Below are 16415 nucleotides of genomic sequence, written 5' to 3'. Positions count from 1 at the left end.
CAACAACTTTCAGAACCTAAAAAGTTACTGCTTATGACAAATGGACCCTATATAGGCATCATTTTAAGTATTATGCATGGCAATGCATGCATGTATCATATATTAATGCATGACAGGTACTAAATCAATTACCTTCCAATATAAGAGTTTATTTTAATTTTTATTTCTGTATTGGCATTAGTCGATATACAGTATATCAGCTGTATATATATATATATATATATATATATCAGCAGATATTGAATATTTATTTGTACTAGCTCATTTAACTTATTTTTACATTCAAAGCTAATATCCTTCAGGGAAGAAACAAAGTCCATCAAGCATCAAAACTAACAGTCAGCTTAACATAAATTAATATTATCCAAAGATACATCCAACAACTTTTAGAAGTTCTTTTATCTAAAAACAGTTATAATTTATGAAAAGGCAGCAGTTTAAATAGTATGTATGATAATGCATGCATGAATCATATTAATTCATGATATATGGGTTCCAAATCAATTATCTGCCAATATTGAAGCAGATTTTTAAATTTATCGGTATTGACATTGGTTGATACTGGATATATTTAAACGGATATCAATTGGATATTTAATTGTACAGTTAATTTCCCCTATTTTTACATTTAGATTATATATTTACCCTAATTAACAGTTAATTTTTAAAAACACTAACCCATTAACAACACTGTTACTGTACATGTACTCTTTAGCAAATAAATATCAATACATTTTGTGATGACTAAATTCACTTGTCTTATTCAAAATGATTGATCTTGGTTTTTAGTGTTTTATTTTTCATTTATTTAGACAAAATAGGAAAGTATTTTAACTTATGCAATCAGTTATCAGCCATAATCTGAAAATAATTATTGGTTTATTGGTATCGGACAGTAATATCCCAAATTTGAAAGCTTTGTCTTGTAGGTGTGCTGAACGAGTGTCTTTAGTGAATTCAAACCATTCAAATCACTGGGAATGATTAAAATTGCTATATTTAATCAATTACATTTCACTGCTGGTCATATGCTCTCCATATAACAATGTATGTGACAAATAACACTATAACACTTACCCCCTCCACAGGTGACGGAGCAGGGGAAGAAGTCAGTTTCCTTCCACTGGTAGCGGATGGGTTGGTAAAACATGAACTGCATCACTGTGTCTTTAGGGCCGGCGTACTTCACCTGAGGAGAACCCAAATTCACTTATAATGTGTTTGATAGTTTACTTTTAATAGTCATATTCATAATCACATCACAAAAAAATGAGAACCATTATCAGATAAAAGCCCATTCATTTTTAAAAACCAAATGATTTTGACATGTATATTAATCAGCAAATTTACTCAAGAGGCCACAGTCCAACTCGTGTCATGATTTCCATAGAAATCATCTGCCACTGAATATCCTCTAGTCTTGATTTCTGGAGCTGTGATGATTAGTTTAATACTGTTTGCATGCTGCTGCAATTAACTAGAGTAATGAGTCATGTTCAATTACTGTAAGCCATAGTGTCAAGACTAATCAAGAATCTTCAGGTCGCGAGATGAGAAAGTCTAACATGATTAAAATCACATTGTTCTGTGTTTACAGTTTCACGAGGAGAGTTAACATTGATTCTCTCTGCTGATTCTCTCTATGAAACTTCAAACTGAGTTGAAAACATGAAACTTTCACAATCATTAGTATTCAGTGCAGGTTTATGATGGTTTGTGAGAATGATATGACTATGCCAAATCATTAAAAATTATTTAGTCTACCTATGACAAATTAAATAATATATGACTGTTAGCTGATTGATAGTTTACTTTTTTAGCAAGTAAAAGGCCTTTTAGAGTAATTGTAAAAATGTTCACCTTCAGGTTGTGGTTCACGTGTAAAATCTACAATGATTTTTATAAAGTAAACATAAGAATATTTTTAGTATTTTTTTTTTTTTTTAAGATGAACACTTACTGGACTGAAGCAACTTAGGTGTACTTGATTTACATTTTTTAATTAGAAAAATAATGTAAATGTAAATATAAAAAAAGATCCATCAGACTTTTAAGGAATGTTTATTTGTTCATTTCTCAATCATTGCACTGCATTATATGTTTTATCCCTACAATAAAAACTACAGAGATTTGATATTAAAACTAAGCATTTAAATATCATCTTACTAAGACATATTATTGCATTTTATGTAAGTCAGTAGTCTGCTTTACAGTTATAAAAGAAGCTTTATAATCTCCTATATCATTGTATGAGCCATAATACCTAGATCTGTCAAATATGATTACTTTCTAAATCCCATATCAACCTCGACCATTTGAACAATACAAGTAGACATGTAACTGCTCTTTTAATTATTTTAAATAAACAACATAACACTGCATAACCTACCCTTGAACTGACCAAAGTTTTTAAAAGTGCTAAGTAGGCCTAATAAAAACACAGATTTTAACATTAGATGTTAAATCTTGATATTAAATACACAATTGTTTTATATAGACTTGTTCTTTAGTCTACACTGTATTTAATGCAATCAGCAGTAACAGTAATTACATTACAGAAAAATTAGGAGTAATCCATTACTAATGCATTAAACCCAATAATGATTATTAACATTGTAATAATATAAATTAGACCATATACATAACATTATAATTATTATATATAATAAAAACTGGGAATTTGTTTTAAATAATTTTCCAGTCTTACAAAGCAGCGTTATGAACACAACAGACCATTCACTTTTGTTGTGTGGAAAAGAAGTGCATCACATCTTGTTTGTATGTTATGAGGGATGGGGGAGGGGGTTAATGGAGGTTTGAAAGAGTAAATAATTCATTTTTTCCCTAAATGTTTCAGTTTTAGTTAAACTAGAGGTACTTCAATTAGTTGACTCATGGGTTCAGTTAGAAGCTCCAACACAAGAGAAGATATCTATCCATCAAAAAAACTATCTCTGCCTAAGAGTTCCTGCTGTTTTCTAATACCACCTGCAGATAAATCTGTCATTCGGCTTTCAATACCCACATTTATAGTGAAGTCTGCAGACAGCGGTCCGTAGCAGCGGAGGGTCTGTCTGTCTGCTCCTCTCTGGTACTCCACCGTGTTGTTACCCAGAGCGTGAGAACCTGAAGAGCTGAACACCACCTCTTCTCTCCTGCTGTTTGGTGCATGAGCTTCAATCGCTGAAATAAGACATTTAAGGTTAAATGAGTGATTTCGCAGGATTACCAGAAATAAAAACTTGCTACTACCTGACAGATATTGCTGAAACAGGTGTCCTGAGAAAGCACACCTGTCCCTGAAGCAGTGCTAACTGACAGCAGAACGGTTCACTCTTTACTCTAAACTGTCACACCGTCTACCTGTCAATCACTCTGCATGTAAAGGTTGGCTGACCTGTGTTTCGATTGTTGGGATTCAGATAGAGGTTGTGTGGTTGTCTGGAAAACGATAAACAGATGAAACTGCCTACAACTCTATTAAAAACTAAAATTTCACATAGTCTATGAAGGTCTTTTCAATTAATGAAGTTACACTTTGACTCAATTAAAATTATTTATGCTAAGATTTTTGCTCCTTTTTGCAAGATTTAATATAAGTAGAGTTGAAAGAGGACAAGAAATATGGTGGAATAATAAATCATATTTCTTACAATATTCTTCAGTCTAAAAATAGCCACAGTATGCATCCATCAATCCATCTATGCATAGCATCCATCCATCGGATACAGTATATATCCATCCATCCTATATATCCATCCATTGTATCATATGTATTTATCCATCAATCCACCCATTCAGAGTATGTATCTATCCACCCATTCATTGTATTCATCCATCATATGTATCTATTCATCCAACCGCCCATCCATAGTATGTATCTATCCACCATTCACTGAATTCATCCATCCATCATATGTATCCATCCATCCATCCATCCATCCATCATCCAACCCATCCACTGTATTCATCCATCCATCCATCCATCCATCATATGTATACATCCATTCACATTATGTATCCATCCACCCATCCATCCATAGTGTGTATCATTTTAAATCCATACATTGTATGTGTCCATAGACCCACCCACCCACCTATCCATTCATTTATAGTATGTATCATCCATCCATCGTATGTATCCATCCACCCATCCATCCATAGTATGTATCATCCATAAATCCATCCATCATATGTATCCATAGACCCACCCACCCATCCATTCATTTATAGTATGTATCATCCATCCATCCATCCATTGTACATATCCATCCATCCACAGTATGTATCCATCCACCCATCCATCCATAGTATGTATCATCCATAAATCCATCCATCGTATGTATCCAAAGACCCACCCACCAATCCATTCATTTATAGTATGTATCATCCATTCATCCATCGTACGTATCCATCCATCCACAGTATGTATCATCCACCCATCCATTCATAGTATGTATCATCCATAAATCCATCCATCGTATGTATCCATAGACCCATCCATCCACCCATTCATCCATAGTATGTAACATCCATAAATCCATGCATCGTATGTGTCCACAGACCCACCCACCCATCCATTCATTTATAGTATGTATCACCCATCCATCCATCAATCCATCCTATTCATTTTGGTATGTAATGCCTACTTTGATCCAAAAAATGTCCACCCTGAAGCTTTTCTTTCTAGTTTTTTCTTGTTTGCAAACTGCATTTCACAAGAACTTTATGTCCAACTTTGAAATAAAGTAAAACAAAAATGTTAAAATCCTTGTTTTTAATCTTTGGATCTCTCACTCCTACATTAAAGTTCTCAACCCAGCCATTCTAATATGTAAACTGCCACATCCCAGAAAAACCATCATCCAATCTGTTTGTCTGAGCAAATAAATGTTAACTGCCAATTTTTATCACAAGACGCCCTCAAGAAGAGCAGAATGACAATGTAGGAATTGAATCTCTTTGCGAGCTGTTTCGAAAAAGAAGGCATAATTATATTCATCTGCCGCTAGCCGCTCTCTAGCCGCTTTGACCAGTTGTTTGATTTTCCCTTACCGCTAACACATGTTGTTCTCTTGCTCTATTTACATGAAGGACCCGGAATTATTTCCAAAACAGTGTATCAATTTGCAAACAACGGAAAGACATTTATTTATATCTGAAATTGTTAAGATCACATTGAATATTTTCAACAACGGATGGCAATTTGATATTTTATGGGTTGAAACAATAAACAATGGCAATTATTGGTACATTATAAAAGAGCTATAATATCTAAAAAATCTCAATGAACAAATCTATAGGGCAAGTTCATAAACTTGGTTGTTAGATATTGGATTATACGTATTTGTTTTCTTTATTTTTCTAGTCCAGGGGTGCCCAAACTTGGTCCTGGAGGGTCGGTGTCCTGGAGAGTTTAGCTCCAACTTGCCTCAACACACCTTTCGGGAAGTTTCTAGTATGTCTAGTAAGAGCTTGATTAGCTGGTTCAGGTGTGTCTAATTGGGGTTGGATCTAAACTCTGTAGGACACCGGCCCTCCAGGACCGAGTTTGGGCACCCCCGTTCTAGTCTTTTAAAGTATTTTATGCATAAATGCCTAATTCATTACTTTAGCTTTGGGATAGTTGATCGGTGCAAGTAATCTTCAGGTCACTCAAACCCCATTTTTAAAACATCTGACAAGTCAAACATCCACTAAATGCCTGTAGTTTTTGATGGATGTCTAATTTGTAACTAAAAAGGAGTTATGCACAGGTTAAAGGGTTTAGATATCAGTGTGTGTACAGGGAAAACAGTGGTTTTCCACAGAACGGAAGTGTGTACATGTGTGAGTGTGGGTCCGTCGGATGTGGAACGGATCACTGGGATTGGACTTCGGCATACTCTGTGTGTCCGTTATGGAAGTCTGCAAGATTACTGGCCCCGTCTCCATCGTACCGGGCTCTCAGCCACCACAAATTAGCCTGCATGAACACTTAATTCTTCTGCTCTATCCTAAAGTTCCCTCAAACCTCTTGGCATTTGCCAGTCCCACTCAGGTAATAGAAAATCTATTTTTTTGGTCTTTCAGGATAGATATAAAGATATAAAATCCATATGCATTCCCACACTGTACTACTACACCAGGCGACCATGTCAAATACAGTTTGGCCGTGTCACTGTGGAAGTATTTTAAAATTCAGACTATATTTCAGAAGTTGGAAGAGTTCTTTGGAAAGTCAGTCTCAGATGCTTCTGATGGCCTGTGACAACTTCCTGAGAGGAGCAAAGATGTTACAAATTGAAAAAACCCAAATGTTACGGAAAAAAAACATGGGGAAAATACTCAAGATAACTGAAATCACAGTGTAAGAGGTCAGACTTTGATTGAAGGTTGATTTTGTGTAAATATACAGTGAAAGCTATTCCATACAGTCAAGAAAATTTCCTATAAAATTTCCATGATTCCACATCCTATATAATTAAATGCATTATATTCCTAAATTAAGAACTGCTCAAATGAGGAAGAATGTCACAAAGCCATTAAAGAAAATTAAAAAAATTAATAAAAAAAACATTTCGGTGATACTTCTCCTGAAAATTTAAATAAATAAATAAATAAATAAATACTATTTTTGCATAAATATTAAGCCAACTCTGTTAAATTTGTGTTAAAAAGAATGAATTAATTTTAGAATTTATTTATGGTGAATAAAGTTATCCTATAAAATAAATATAATTTTGTATATAATTTGCAAAATTATTTACAATGAAGTCCTATATAATCAAATATAATATATTCCCATATAAAGAATGACTCAAATGACTCACAAAGCTTTTCAAATACATAAATACATAAATAAGTTTTACTTTCTGTATGATATAATACCTAATTGTATTTTAGTGGATTTTAGGTTGACATAAAACCAGGAGAAACTGAGAGATTCATCCTAATAGTGTTAACTTTCAGACTGTGGAAAATCTCTCCGGGAGAGTGTGGGAAAACTCCTTGATAGCTGAATATATGATCCTACTAATTCTCAAAATGCTTTGATATAACTATTGTGTTATAACTACACTCTAAGGCCTCAGTCCTGTTGCAGAAATTAATTCATAGTGATAATGTTGAAAATCCTTTTGAGTCTTAACCCTGCCTGACTAGTCTTATATGGCTTCTAACTGCCAGAATATGAACATTCATGAACATTTTATGTCAAGTCAAGGACCCAGAAGCTTTGAAGCACCACAGATCTTTGTATTAAGTTAATATGCATAATCTCACCAATCACGTCTGGTCCCTTGGCTGTGATTCTAAGGCCTCTGCTACCCATCGGCACTTCAATCACCGTTTTTATGGCTGTGGAAGAAGAATCACAAACCAGAAAGTCATTAAAGCATCATATAATACAGTGCATGAAATTAAATATAAAATTGGATTAATCTGCAGAACAACTGCATTTATTTCCTAGATGATAACTGGCAGGTTACACACTAAATTCAACATGCAATGCAGTGTTTCACTCCAAACACAGATCAGAAGTACAGCATCCCTCACAGTTCATGTCAATATCCACTGATGATATGTGATATGGAAGTGCACATAAATACAGTCATTACATTTAAGAGTAAATGAGTTGCATATTCTACACACACACACACACACACACACACACACACACACACACACACACACACACACACACACACACACTGCAACACACTTAATGTGTTCGACCTCCCTCCATAAAAACATTTGTGGCTTCCCAGTGTACTGCTGAAAAAAGAAAACCCACCAATTTCCAGCTCAGTAAACAGAAAACCACAACAGAGAACAGCCTGAGTGCTTTCAGTTATGGTTGGATTGAGATTGTTCTGTAAAAGCAAGCAGAACGGGGGTAATGGAGAGAATGGGAGGAATACAGGAAATCCATCCAGTTACGCTGTATCTCTACTTCTTTTTATTCTTTAGTTAGATTTCTTACACAAAGAGACTTAATACAAGGATAATCCCCCAGAGCGAAGAAACAGTTCTCCCAAAATTGAAAAGTCTATCATTATTTGCTCACCCTCATGTTTTTCCATAAGGACTTTTGGAGGATGTTCAGACATATTTATTTGGAACTGGTTTGGAACAACAAATGAGTAAATAATGACAGAATTTTCTCTCTCTCCTCTCTCTCTCTCTCTCTCTCTCTCTCTCTCTCTCTCTCTCTCTCTCTCTCTCTCTCTTTTTTTTTTTTTTGTAAATTTTGCATCTTAGTGTCTTGCTCAAGGAAGAAAATCAAATTCCTTAAAATATGAACATACTTGATAAAACAGGATGACTAGATCCCTGTTTTCTGGGGACAGAAATGTCTTTCAAATACATAGCAAAATGCATTCACAAATGTATCCACACACACATTTTAATTATATAATGTGGCGAATGTACACCTATGAATAAATAATAATAAAAATAAACAATTACACTTACAACAATTACATTTGCAGAAAACAATACTTTGTGCTTAAAATTATTATTTTGGGCCTAAACCACAAAATAATAAGCCTTATTAAGGGTAGTAGGAATCATTTCAAAGGCACAAGCAAAACATTTAAAGTTTAAAATAGAAAAAAAGCTGTAATTGCTTTTTTCAGAGTGTGAAAATTAAAATAAACATTATTTTATATTTCTGAGAGTATTTGTTAAGTTAAATACAGTTTTATTTAGCATATCTTTTCATATTTATTTCATTTTATTTCTTAATGTGTTTTTGTAAAGTCATAATTTTGTTATACTATCATTTTAAACTAACAAAGTCAATATTAACCATTTTCATAGTGCTGGTTCTGCTGTACTGTATTAAAAACAGAAGAAAAAAAAAACAATTAATAATAGTATATGAAACCTACAACAATTAAAAAACAAAAACTTAAAAAAAATGTTTAGTCCCAAAACTTTATTAGAGGGAAAATTTTTATCAAAAATTGTGTCTTTAAGAAAAATCTGTAAAAATATGGCCCAGTGTACAGTGTTAATATGAAGGAATTTTCAGTATCGATTTTTAACAGATGTTTAATCTGTATTTTAAATGATAAATTGCATGTGTAGTGTTTTAGGGTTGAAAGAAATGTACTGTTTTCTATTCATTTTTCTACAGATTTTTCTTTTCTTACAGTGTACCAAAGGGCATGTTTGATATGAAATATGAGACACGTGTATACAAAACTACTAAAAACTAATGTAAATATCACTCGCTCACAGATTTTTTTTTTATTGCGCTTCATTTCCAATCAAGATCATAAAATCTTTTCATAAAAATATGCAAACAGTGTGAAAATATTATTTCACTGTATTTACAACACATAAAATCAAGTTTTTTCAATGTACACAACAATGTCTTAAATTCTGTAAGGAAATTTCTATGGAAGCAGATTAGACTCATTAATAATTCACGCAAAAGACACGGTGCACACATGCGTATCCCAATTCACATGCTTGAAAAAAATTTATATATTCATGCAAAACCCAATTCACAGATGTACAACTGTGCACAAAAATTGTGAATGTTTAAAATTCACAAGTTCATCATGGTGTGTGAATGTGTGGATCGCCTTGGATCTGTGTATGTATTTTTTAGACTTTCCTGGCAGCGAACTCCTTCCACGCGAGTCACTCATACTTTTTAACAAATCAGATCTGAGCCTGTCGATCGACCAATCACAACCCGCTGTGGGCGTGCCTACCTGGATATTACGTCATCAGCGCGAGACCACAGTTCAAGTCACAGTTCAGCAGAGTAAAGGTTTGTGCAGTATACCTTGTAAAGGTGTATTGTTTTATCTTTGCATGCTTGCTTAAAACTTGGAAGTAAAATTAGTCGTTTAGACACTCATTAATCTCATTTACACTGCTAGTATAGTGTCCCATCTAAAGTCTTTAGCATTCTTTTAAAGTAAATTTCATGGTCGAATGATAAATACATGTAATACATTATGTGATAAGATAATTAATCAAATGTTTTAGATCCAGTCTTTATTATCTCTCTCTCTTTCAGGATTTTGGTGTGATATTCAAAGCAGTTGGCTTGTTAAATATTATACTTTCACAAGAGATACAGATACAGAAAATGTGAAAAAAAATAAGTAAATGAATGCTGATTACATTAAAAAATGAATACATAAAGGTAAAGTACATAAAAGAGATAAAGATTAATGTAAAGGAAGAAGCCTGTAACTCTTCCAGATGTTGTGCCAAAGTGTTTAAATCCTGAAAATTGCAAGGAAAACAATTAGTGTGTATTAATTAAACACTGCATCCTGTTACACAAATGGCAAGTACAAACACACTGTTATTTATACACTGAGTTCTCATGAGGTTTATTCATCTTTATATAAAGCTATGATGATGAGGGCAGGATCAGCGCTAAGTAGGAGCTAAACACTGGCCACCCAGCTGAACAAAAACAGGGCAATGAGCAGAATTCTTTCTTCCTTTTGGCCAATATACAGGACATTGTGGCTAACACAAGACAGCTGCATTTTTGGCAACACTATCTGTATTCATAGCAGCCGCTGGCTTACACTGGTCATGTTAACAAGTGTGTCTAAACGACCGATTTTATTTCCACATTTTAAGCATGCAAAGATAAAACAATACACCTTTACATAGTAAACTGAAATTAAATGATCAACTGCACGAACCTCTGCCATGACTTGAACCGTGGTCTCGCGCTGATGACGTAATATCCAGGTAGCCACACCCATAGTGGGTTATGAGTGGTCGATCGTCAGGCTCAAATCTGATTGGCTAAAGAGTAATGGTGTTCCACGTGGGAGGAGTTCGCTGCCAGGAAAGTCTCAAAAAAAATAAACACACACAAATCCAAGGCGATTCACACATTCACAGTCCATGATGAACTCGTGAATTTTAAATATTCAAAATTTTTGTATACAGTTGTACATCTGTGAATTGTGTTTTGCATTTGTGATATTTATTTTATGAATGTATATTCTTATTTTGTGCACATCAGTTGGTTTTTGTGAATATATATATATTTTTTCCTGTTTCGTGCATGTGAATTGGGATACGCATATGTGTATTGTGTCTTTTGTGTGAATTATTATTGATTCTAATCTGCTTCCATAATAATTTCTATTAAAATATGTATGCTACTATATGCCATGGTAGCTACTGTATGAAATTGGCCTAAACAAGGTAAAGGGATCAAACATTTTATTCTAAAACTATTTTAAATATCTTTTCCACCATAGAACACTATTAAAAAATTTACATAATATGTGGTATCATATCAGAAAATTACAAAAAAATGACATAAATATTCTGTTATACGTTTATACATGTCAGCCCTTGGACATTTTTAGTGGACAAATAAATATAGTGAGTGTTAAAAGTGTGTTTTAAGTGTCCAACAGCAAACATCCTTAGCTTGTAGCTTTCAAAGTAGCTTCCTTAATAAGTTCTTTAACACTTTTAACTGAGGAACTTTGGGCTCAAATATAAAGTGAGCGGTTTGTGTAATGCTAAGTGTTAATGCAGTTTATTGCGTTAGCAGGAATTAGTGCAGGAAAAGACGTGTTTTTCCCTTCACTCAGCAATTGCTCACTGCATCCAGCAATTATAGGGCTTGGAAATGCGCCAACGTCATGGGAGCCCCAAAATATTTACTTTTGGAAACATATTTAGAAAGTTCTGGAGTTTATTGCTATAATGAAATAAAGTTTCAGACACCAGTCCGTTGTAAACAGGGCAAAAAATGCTCAAACAATGCTGTGTTTCAAAATTACCAATAAAAATACCCAAGACGTAATTGCCCTCACTTTAAAAATAACCCAACCATGCAAGTGTGACTTCAAATTTGTTTATTTCGATGGGGGAAAAAGGAATCTTATGTGACTCCACAAAGATGCATCGACCAGCAAGTAAAATTAAAATCACACAAATGCTCCCATAATGCATCTGTGCTTCTTTCGCTCTCCTTTAAAAAATGCAGAAATGAGTCACTGCAGAGTAAAAGGAATGAATTATAAGAGCCAGAGGCTCATTAGCAGCTTTATTGCACTTTAATATTAACAGATCCATGTGACGCTCTAGAATCCTGACCGTCATCCAGACTGAATTGAAGTCTTTTGGGGAATGACCTGTCCGATCACCGGACTTCCATCTGGAGACCTGATGACGACTTACAAGAAGCCTACATGTCAGTGCCACGCATGTGAATTATTAGTGAGACAGCTTTTATTAAAGAATGCATAACTTGTTTGGATCGAGTTACCTCGTTTTTGCTTTAACAGGCTTTGAATATGAATAGCATGATTGTGTGAAAACATTTTGGTTAGGAGAGAAGTTCCAGTCGTTCAGGCTCTGCTCCAAAACCTAGTGAGCTGCCTTGCTTTCTACTGCCTACATTGCCAGACACCTTCTAAGGAAGCATCAGCCAAAACAAAACCGATTTGGAACAATCTATGACCTAAAACACAACTGATTCAATAGAATTTGGTGTTAGAATGCGGCTGAGCTAACAATGTCATATTCTACAAAGCATATAAAACCATAAAACATACAGAAAATAATCTGATATTGAAGGAATTATGTACACAACCATTCAAAGGTTTGGGGTTAGTATAATTTATTTATTATTTAAATATTTAAAAGACAAAAATGATTATTAAAATTTATTATCTATTCAACAATGAAACATTAAATTGATCAATAGTAACAAGCAATGACTAAAAAATTGTATTTCAAACAAATTATGTTCTTTTAAATTTCTTTTCACCAAAAAATCCTTACAGAAAATGTCACAATGTCCACAAAAATATTATGCAGAAAAACTGTTTTCAACATTGACAAAAACAAGAAATCAGAATGATTTCTTAAGGATCATTTGTCACTGAAGGCTGGAGTAATGATGCTGAAAATTCAGCTTTGCATCACATAAATAAACTACATTTGAAAACATATTCAAATAGAAAATCAATTATTTTAAATTGTAATAATATTTAAAATGTATTATTGATTTACTGTATTTTTTCTCAAAAAAGGAAGCCTTGGAGAACATAAGACAGTTTTTAAAAACATTAAAAATCTTACTAACCCTAAACTTTTGAACGGCAGTGTATATTTATAATTAACTTGTATTGTGTCATCCATCTCACATGGGGTCATCGTAATGCATTTTTCCACATGTGATGTTGCCAAAGGTATCTTAGAAGTCAGCATAGTCACGCTTCCTACGCTTTGGAAGAGCCTTTGCGTGGGAAGTGTGCTTATGATGCCTTAAAATGCTGCCTGTGCAGCCAACTAATCAAAGTCGTTGGAGCATTTTGCTGTAAGACAAAGGAATTTTTGGATGAGGAAAAATCCTCAGCAGCCACCAAACACAATACACTGCAGAATCTTCCCAAAACAAATATAAAACTCAAGGCGAGAACAAAGTGCCACAGAAATAGCCTTGTGTTCCACAGGCTGGAATGTTCAAAGGCAACATTCAGCCGTACTGTGTGGAGAAATAAAAATTAGCTGTCTTAATTAATTTGGGGTGTGGTTGTCACATAAAACGCTTCTGTTATTTGATATTTTTAAACAGACATGATTTCAGCAATGGCATCCTGCCTAAAAACCCAATACTTGTCAGCAGACAGAAACACAAACTGAGTATTTGGGTAATAATCTTAAATAAATGACAACTAGATATTTACAAGCAAGAGCCACAGCATGAAGTGTGTTATTTCTCACAAATGGGCTGAGATTGCCTCACACACTTTAAAGGGAATCAATAACTCTATCTTCAGTCCCAGAATGCAAACAATCCGTCTACATTCACATAAATTAAGCAGGCAAATAAAGCTGCCAATGCTTGCACTAACTGAAGACCACAGGGAATGTAAGACTGCTTAAAACACATAAGAGTTTATGGCTTTAGAGTGTTTCTGAACCTTGAGGATTATTTGATTTGATACAGCAAATTTAAGAAAAAGGGAGAAAAGTCCACTGACTTATTTAAATGTATAGTATCATGTTGAACAGTACAGTTATTCAAAACAAAAATGAAATTATGATAGGGCTTAGTGCGACTATTAAATCAGCTTAAATTAAATTAGCTGTGATTCAATCAAATAAATACATATGTGCTTCTGAGTGAAGCATGGTACTGTGTTCATTTACACGTGAGCAGCAACGATCCAGTGTTTTCAGTGTCTCAGGGTGCTTTGTAGTTAATGCTGCTCCATAAGGAGTGCCCATGAGTGCGATCTTTTGCACTTCACTAGCTGACTTTATTATTATTATTATTATATAAAATTGCTTTTTTTGGCCAAATTGTACAGCTCTGCAAACAAAACAAAACACATATTAAATCACAATTTATATAGCGGAAGTAATTCACTCCTATTTGTGTACCTGAAATTTTCAATACCCCAAACATTTCTTGTCTCCTCACATTCAATTAGGAATTACATGAATTATACATAAAAATGATACCAAAACGGCCATATCTGAGAAAAAATTCATAGCTGTCGGTCGTTTAAAATTTCGCAAAAATTGTCAATATATTATATGTTTTGCTACGACCATCGTACTCTACTCTCTTTCAACATTAAAACTGAAGCTTTGTGCTGCAATTCATGCTTTGCTTGTGAACAGTAAACTCCACCTACTTTAATTTGATTGAGCATTGACAAGCACTGTTAAACCACTGATGCAGTCCCCCACAGTGTCTATGGTGATTACGGCCCTGGGTTGATCTAATGTTGTTGTGACTGGCCGCTCAGGGAGCTCCAACAAACAGAGCAATAGTCTAAAAACAGAACCACAAACATGTGCTTATGTATGCGTGTACCTACGTTCTTCAGGTGACACGTGAGGCAGAGCCTGGCCTCGGACCAGTCGACAAGTGGAACCATCTCCAGCGCAAACGCCACAGTTGTCCTCTTTAGCGTTGCTTCCCAGTTGTCTGTCACAGCCGACTTCCTGTTGGAAAAAACAAAGGCATAACTCAGAAAAAAGGCAAAATGAGAAACTTGACTTAGACTCCAAATTATTTACAACAGTATCCAGCTGCAGCACTATTTTGAGAGGCAACTGATTTTGAAGCAAACAGGCCTGCAGGACCTCAACCAACAAATTATGCTTCCTCCATAACAGAATAGAAACTGACAATAAAATGACGTGGATTGAGAAACTGGCCAGAGCACGGCTCCAAACTACAATGTTTTAGCTCTAACAAGCATCATAAAAATTCATGGAGAGCCAACATATAAAACATGCAAGAATACTGAATCATTGAATACTGAAAGTTTTCTTCCTCATACATGTTCCCCCCAGCGTTCCTCAATATTTACCCAGAAATATGTGCTTCTGACAGTGATGCTCTGCTAGGAACCAGCCATCTGCACCAGAAAAGCTGCCCAGGTTTAATGCAAAATTCTGTTTACACTAGTGGGGCAATAGGGAAAGCAGCCAGAGAAAGCAAACAGCAAGACTTTACCCAGTAGCTCAGGTAAACAAGCACAAGTAAACAGACAAGCTTCATTTACACCAATTTACCTAATACTCACGGGGACTGAGGTCAAATTAGGTGCAACACAAGAGAAGTTCCATCAACATTGTCGAATTTAGTTTCCGTGCAGTACTGCATTGAATACTGATGATTGTATCTGATTTGGTTAAAGTATATTGTGTTTCTTTGCTGTGGGCCAAATGGAAAACAGAGAGTCTACGTCTACTGAAAACATTAAGAAAGTTCACCCAAGAATGAAAATTCTGTCATCATTTACGTACCATCTGTGTTTTTCCGCTGGAACAGAAAAGCAAAGTTTAGCTGAATGGGCCAGAAGCTCTTGTCAACAAAATTAAATGGGGATGCATACTTTTGAGCTCCACAAATGACCAAAACATCTCCATAAAAGTAAGATTTGTGCACTATATTCCAAGTCTTCCAAGCCATATGATATTATTGTGTAAGGAATAGACAAACACATCAATTTAAGCTGTAATGTGGTTAAAATATTGCCCTTATTAAGACTTGCATATATTTAAATATATAGATCTTGTTCAGTTACACAATATGCAAGAGCAAATTGAGGTCAAACCTGGCAGAATGGCAGAACATTTCTTTTATGCACCATTTCTGAATATATTCTGAACCTCAAAAGAGATTTTAAAGAGTTTAAATGAATTATGAGTTGTTCCAGCCTGTCCACAAAAAGATAATGACTTTAGAGGGAACTTTGAATACCATGCATAAGTCATATGGACTACATTGTTTTGTCCTTCTTGGGGCTTAATAGATTTCATCCCCTTTCATCCTTCAGAATATTTCCTTTTGTGTTCCCTATTGGAAAAGAGAGCCATATGAGGATAAATAATGACACATTTCTGTCTATTTTTGGTATTCAGTGCAACAAACATAGCCAAGAAACTCTAAAAACAAT

General features: G+C 34.5%; 1 protein-coding gene across 1 annotated transcript in view; it reads right to left on the bottom strand.

Annotated features, from left to right (window-relative positions):
- The window catches only part of LOC109112132 (ADAMTS-like protein 3), a 181288-nt gene that overhangs the window by 58207 nt on the left and 106666 nt on the right, over positions 1–16415 (bottom strand). The window contains exons 6-9 of the mRNA XM_042727273.1: positions 14826–14952; positions 7264–7338; positions 3026–3183; positions 1078–1189 (exon numbers count right to left, since the gene is read on the bottom strand). Coding sequence (XP_042583207.1) covers positions 1078–1189; positions 3026–3183; positions 7264–7338; positions 14826–14952 — 472 coding nt within the window. The remainder of the gene's footprint in view (positions 1–1077; positions 1190–3025; positions 3184–7263; positions 7339–14825; positions 14953–16415) is intronic.

This window comes from Cyprinus carpio, chromosome B7, assembly GCF_018340385.1.
Source record: "Cyprinus carpio isolate SPL01 chromosome B7, ASM1834038v1, whole genome shotgun sequence".
In the NCBI taxonomy this organism is placed as follows: Eukaryota; Metazoa; Chordata; class Actinopteri; order Cypriniformes; family Cyprinidae; genus Cyprinus; species Cyprinus carpio.
This window is presented reverse-complemented; position numbering and strand designations above follow the sequence as displayed.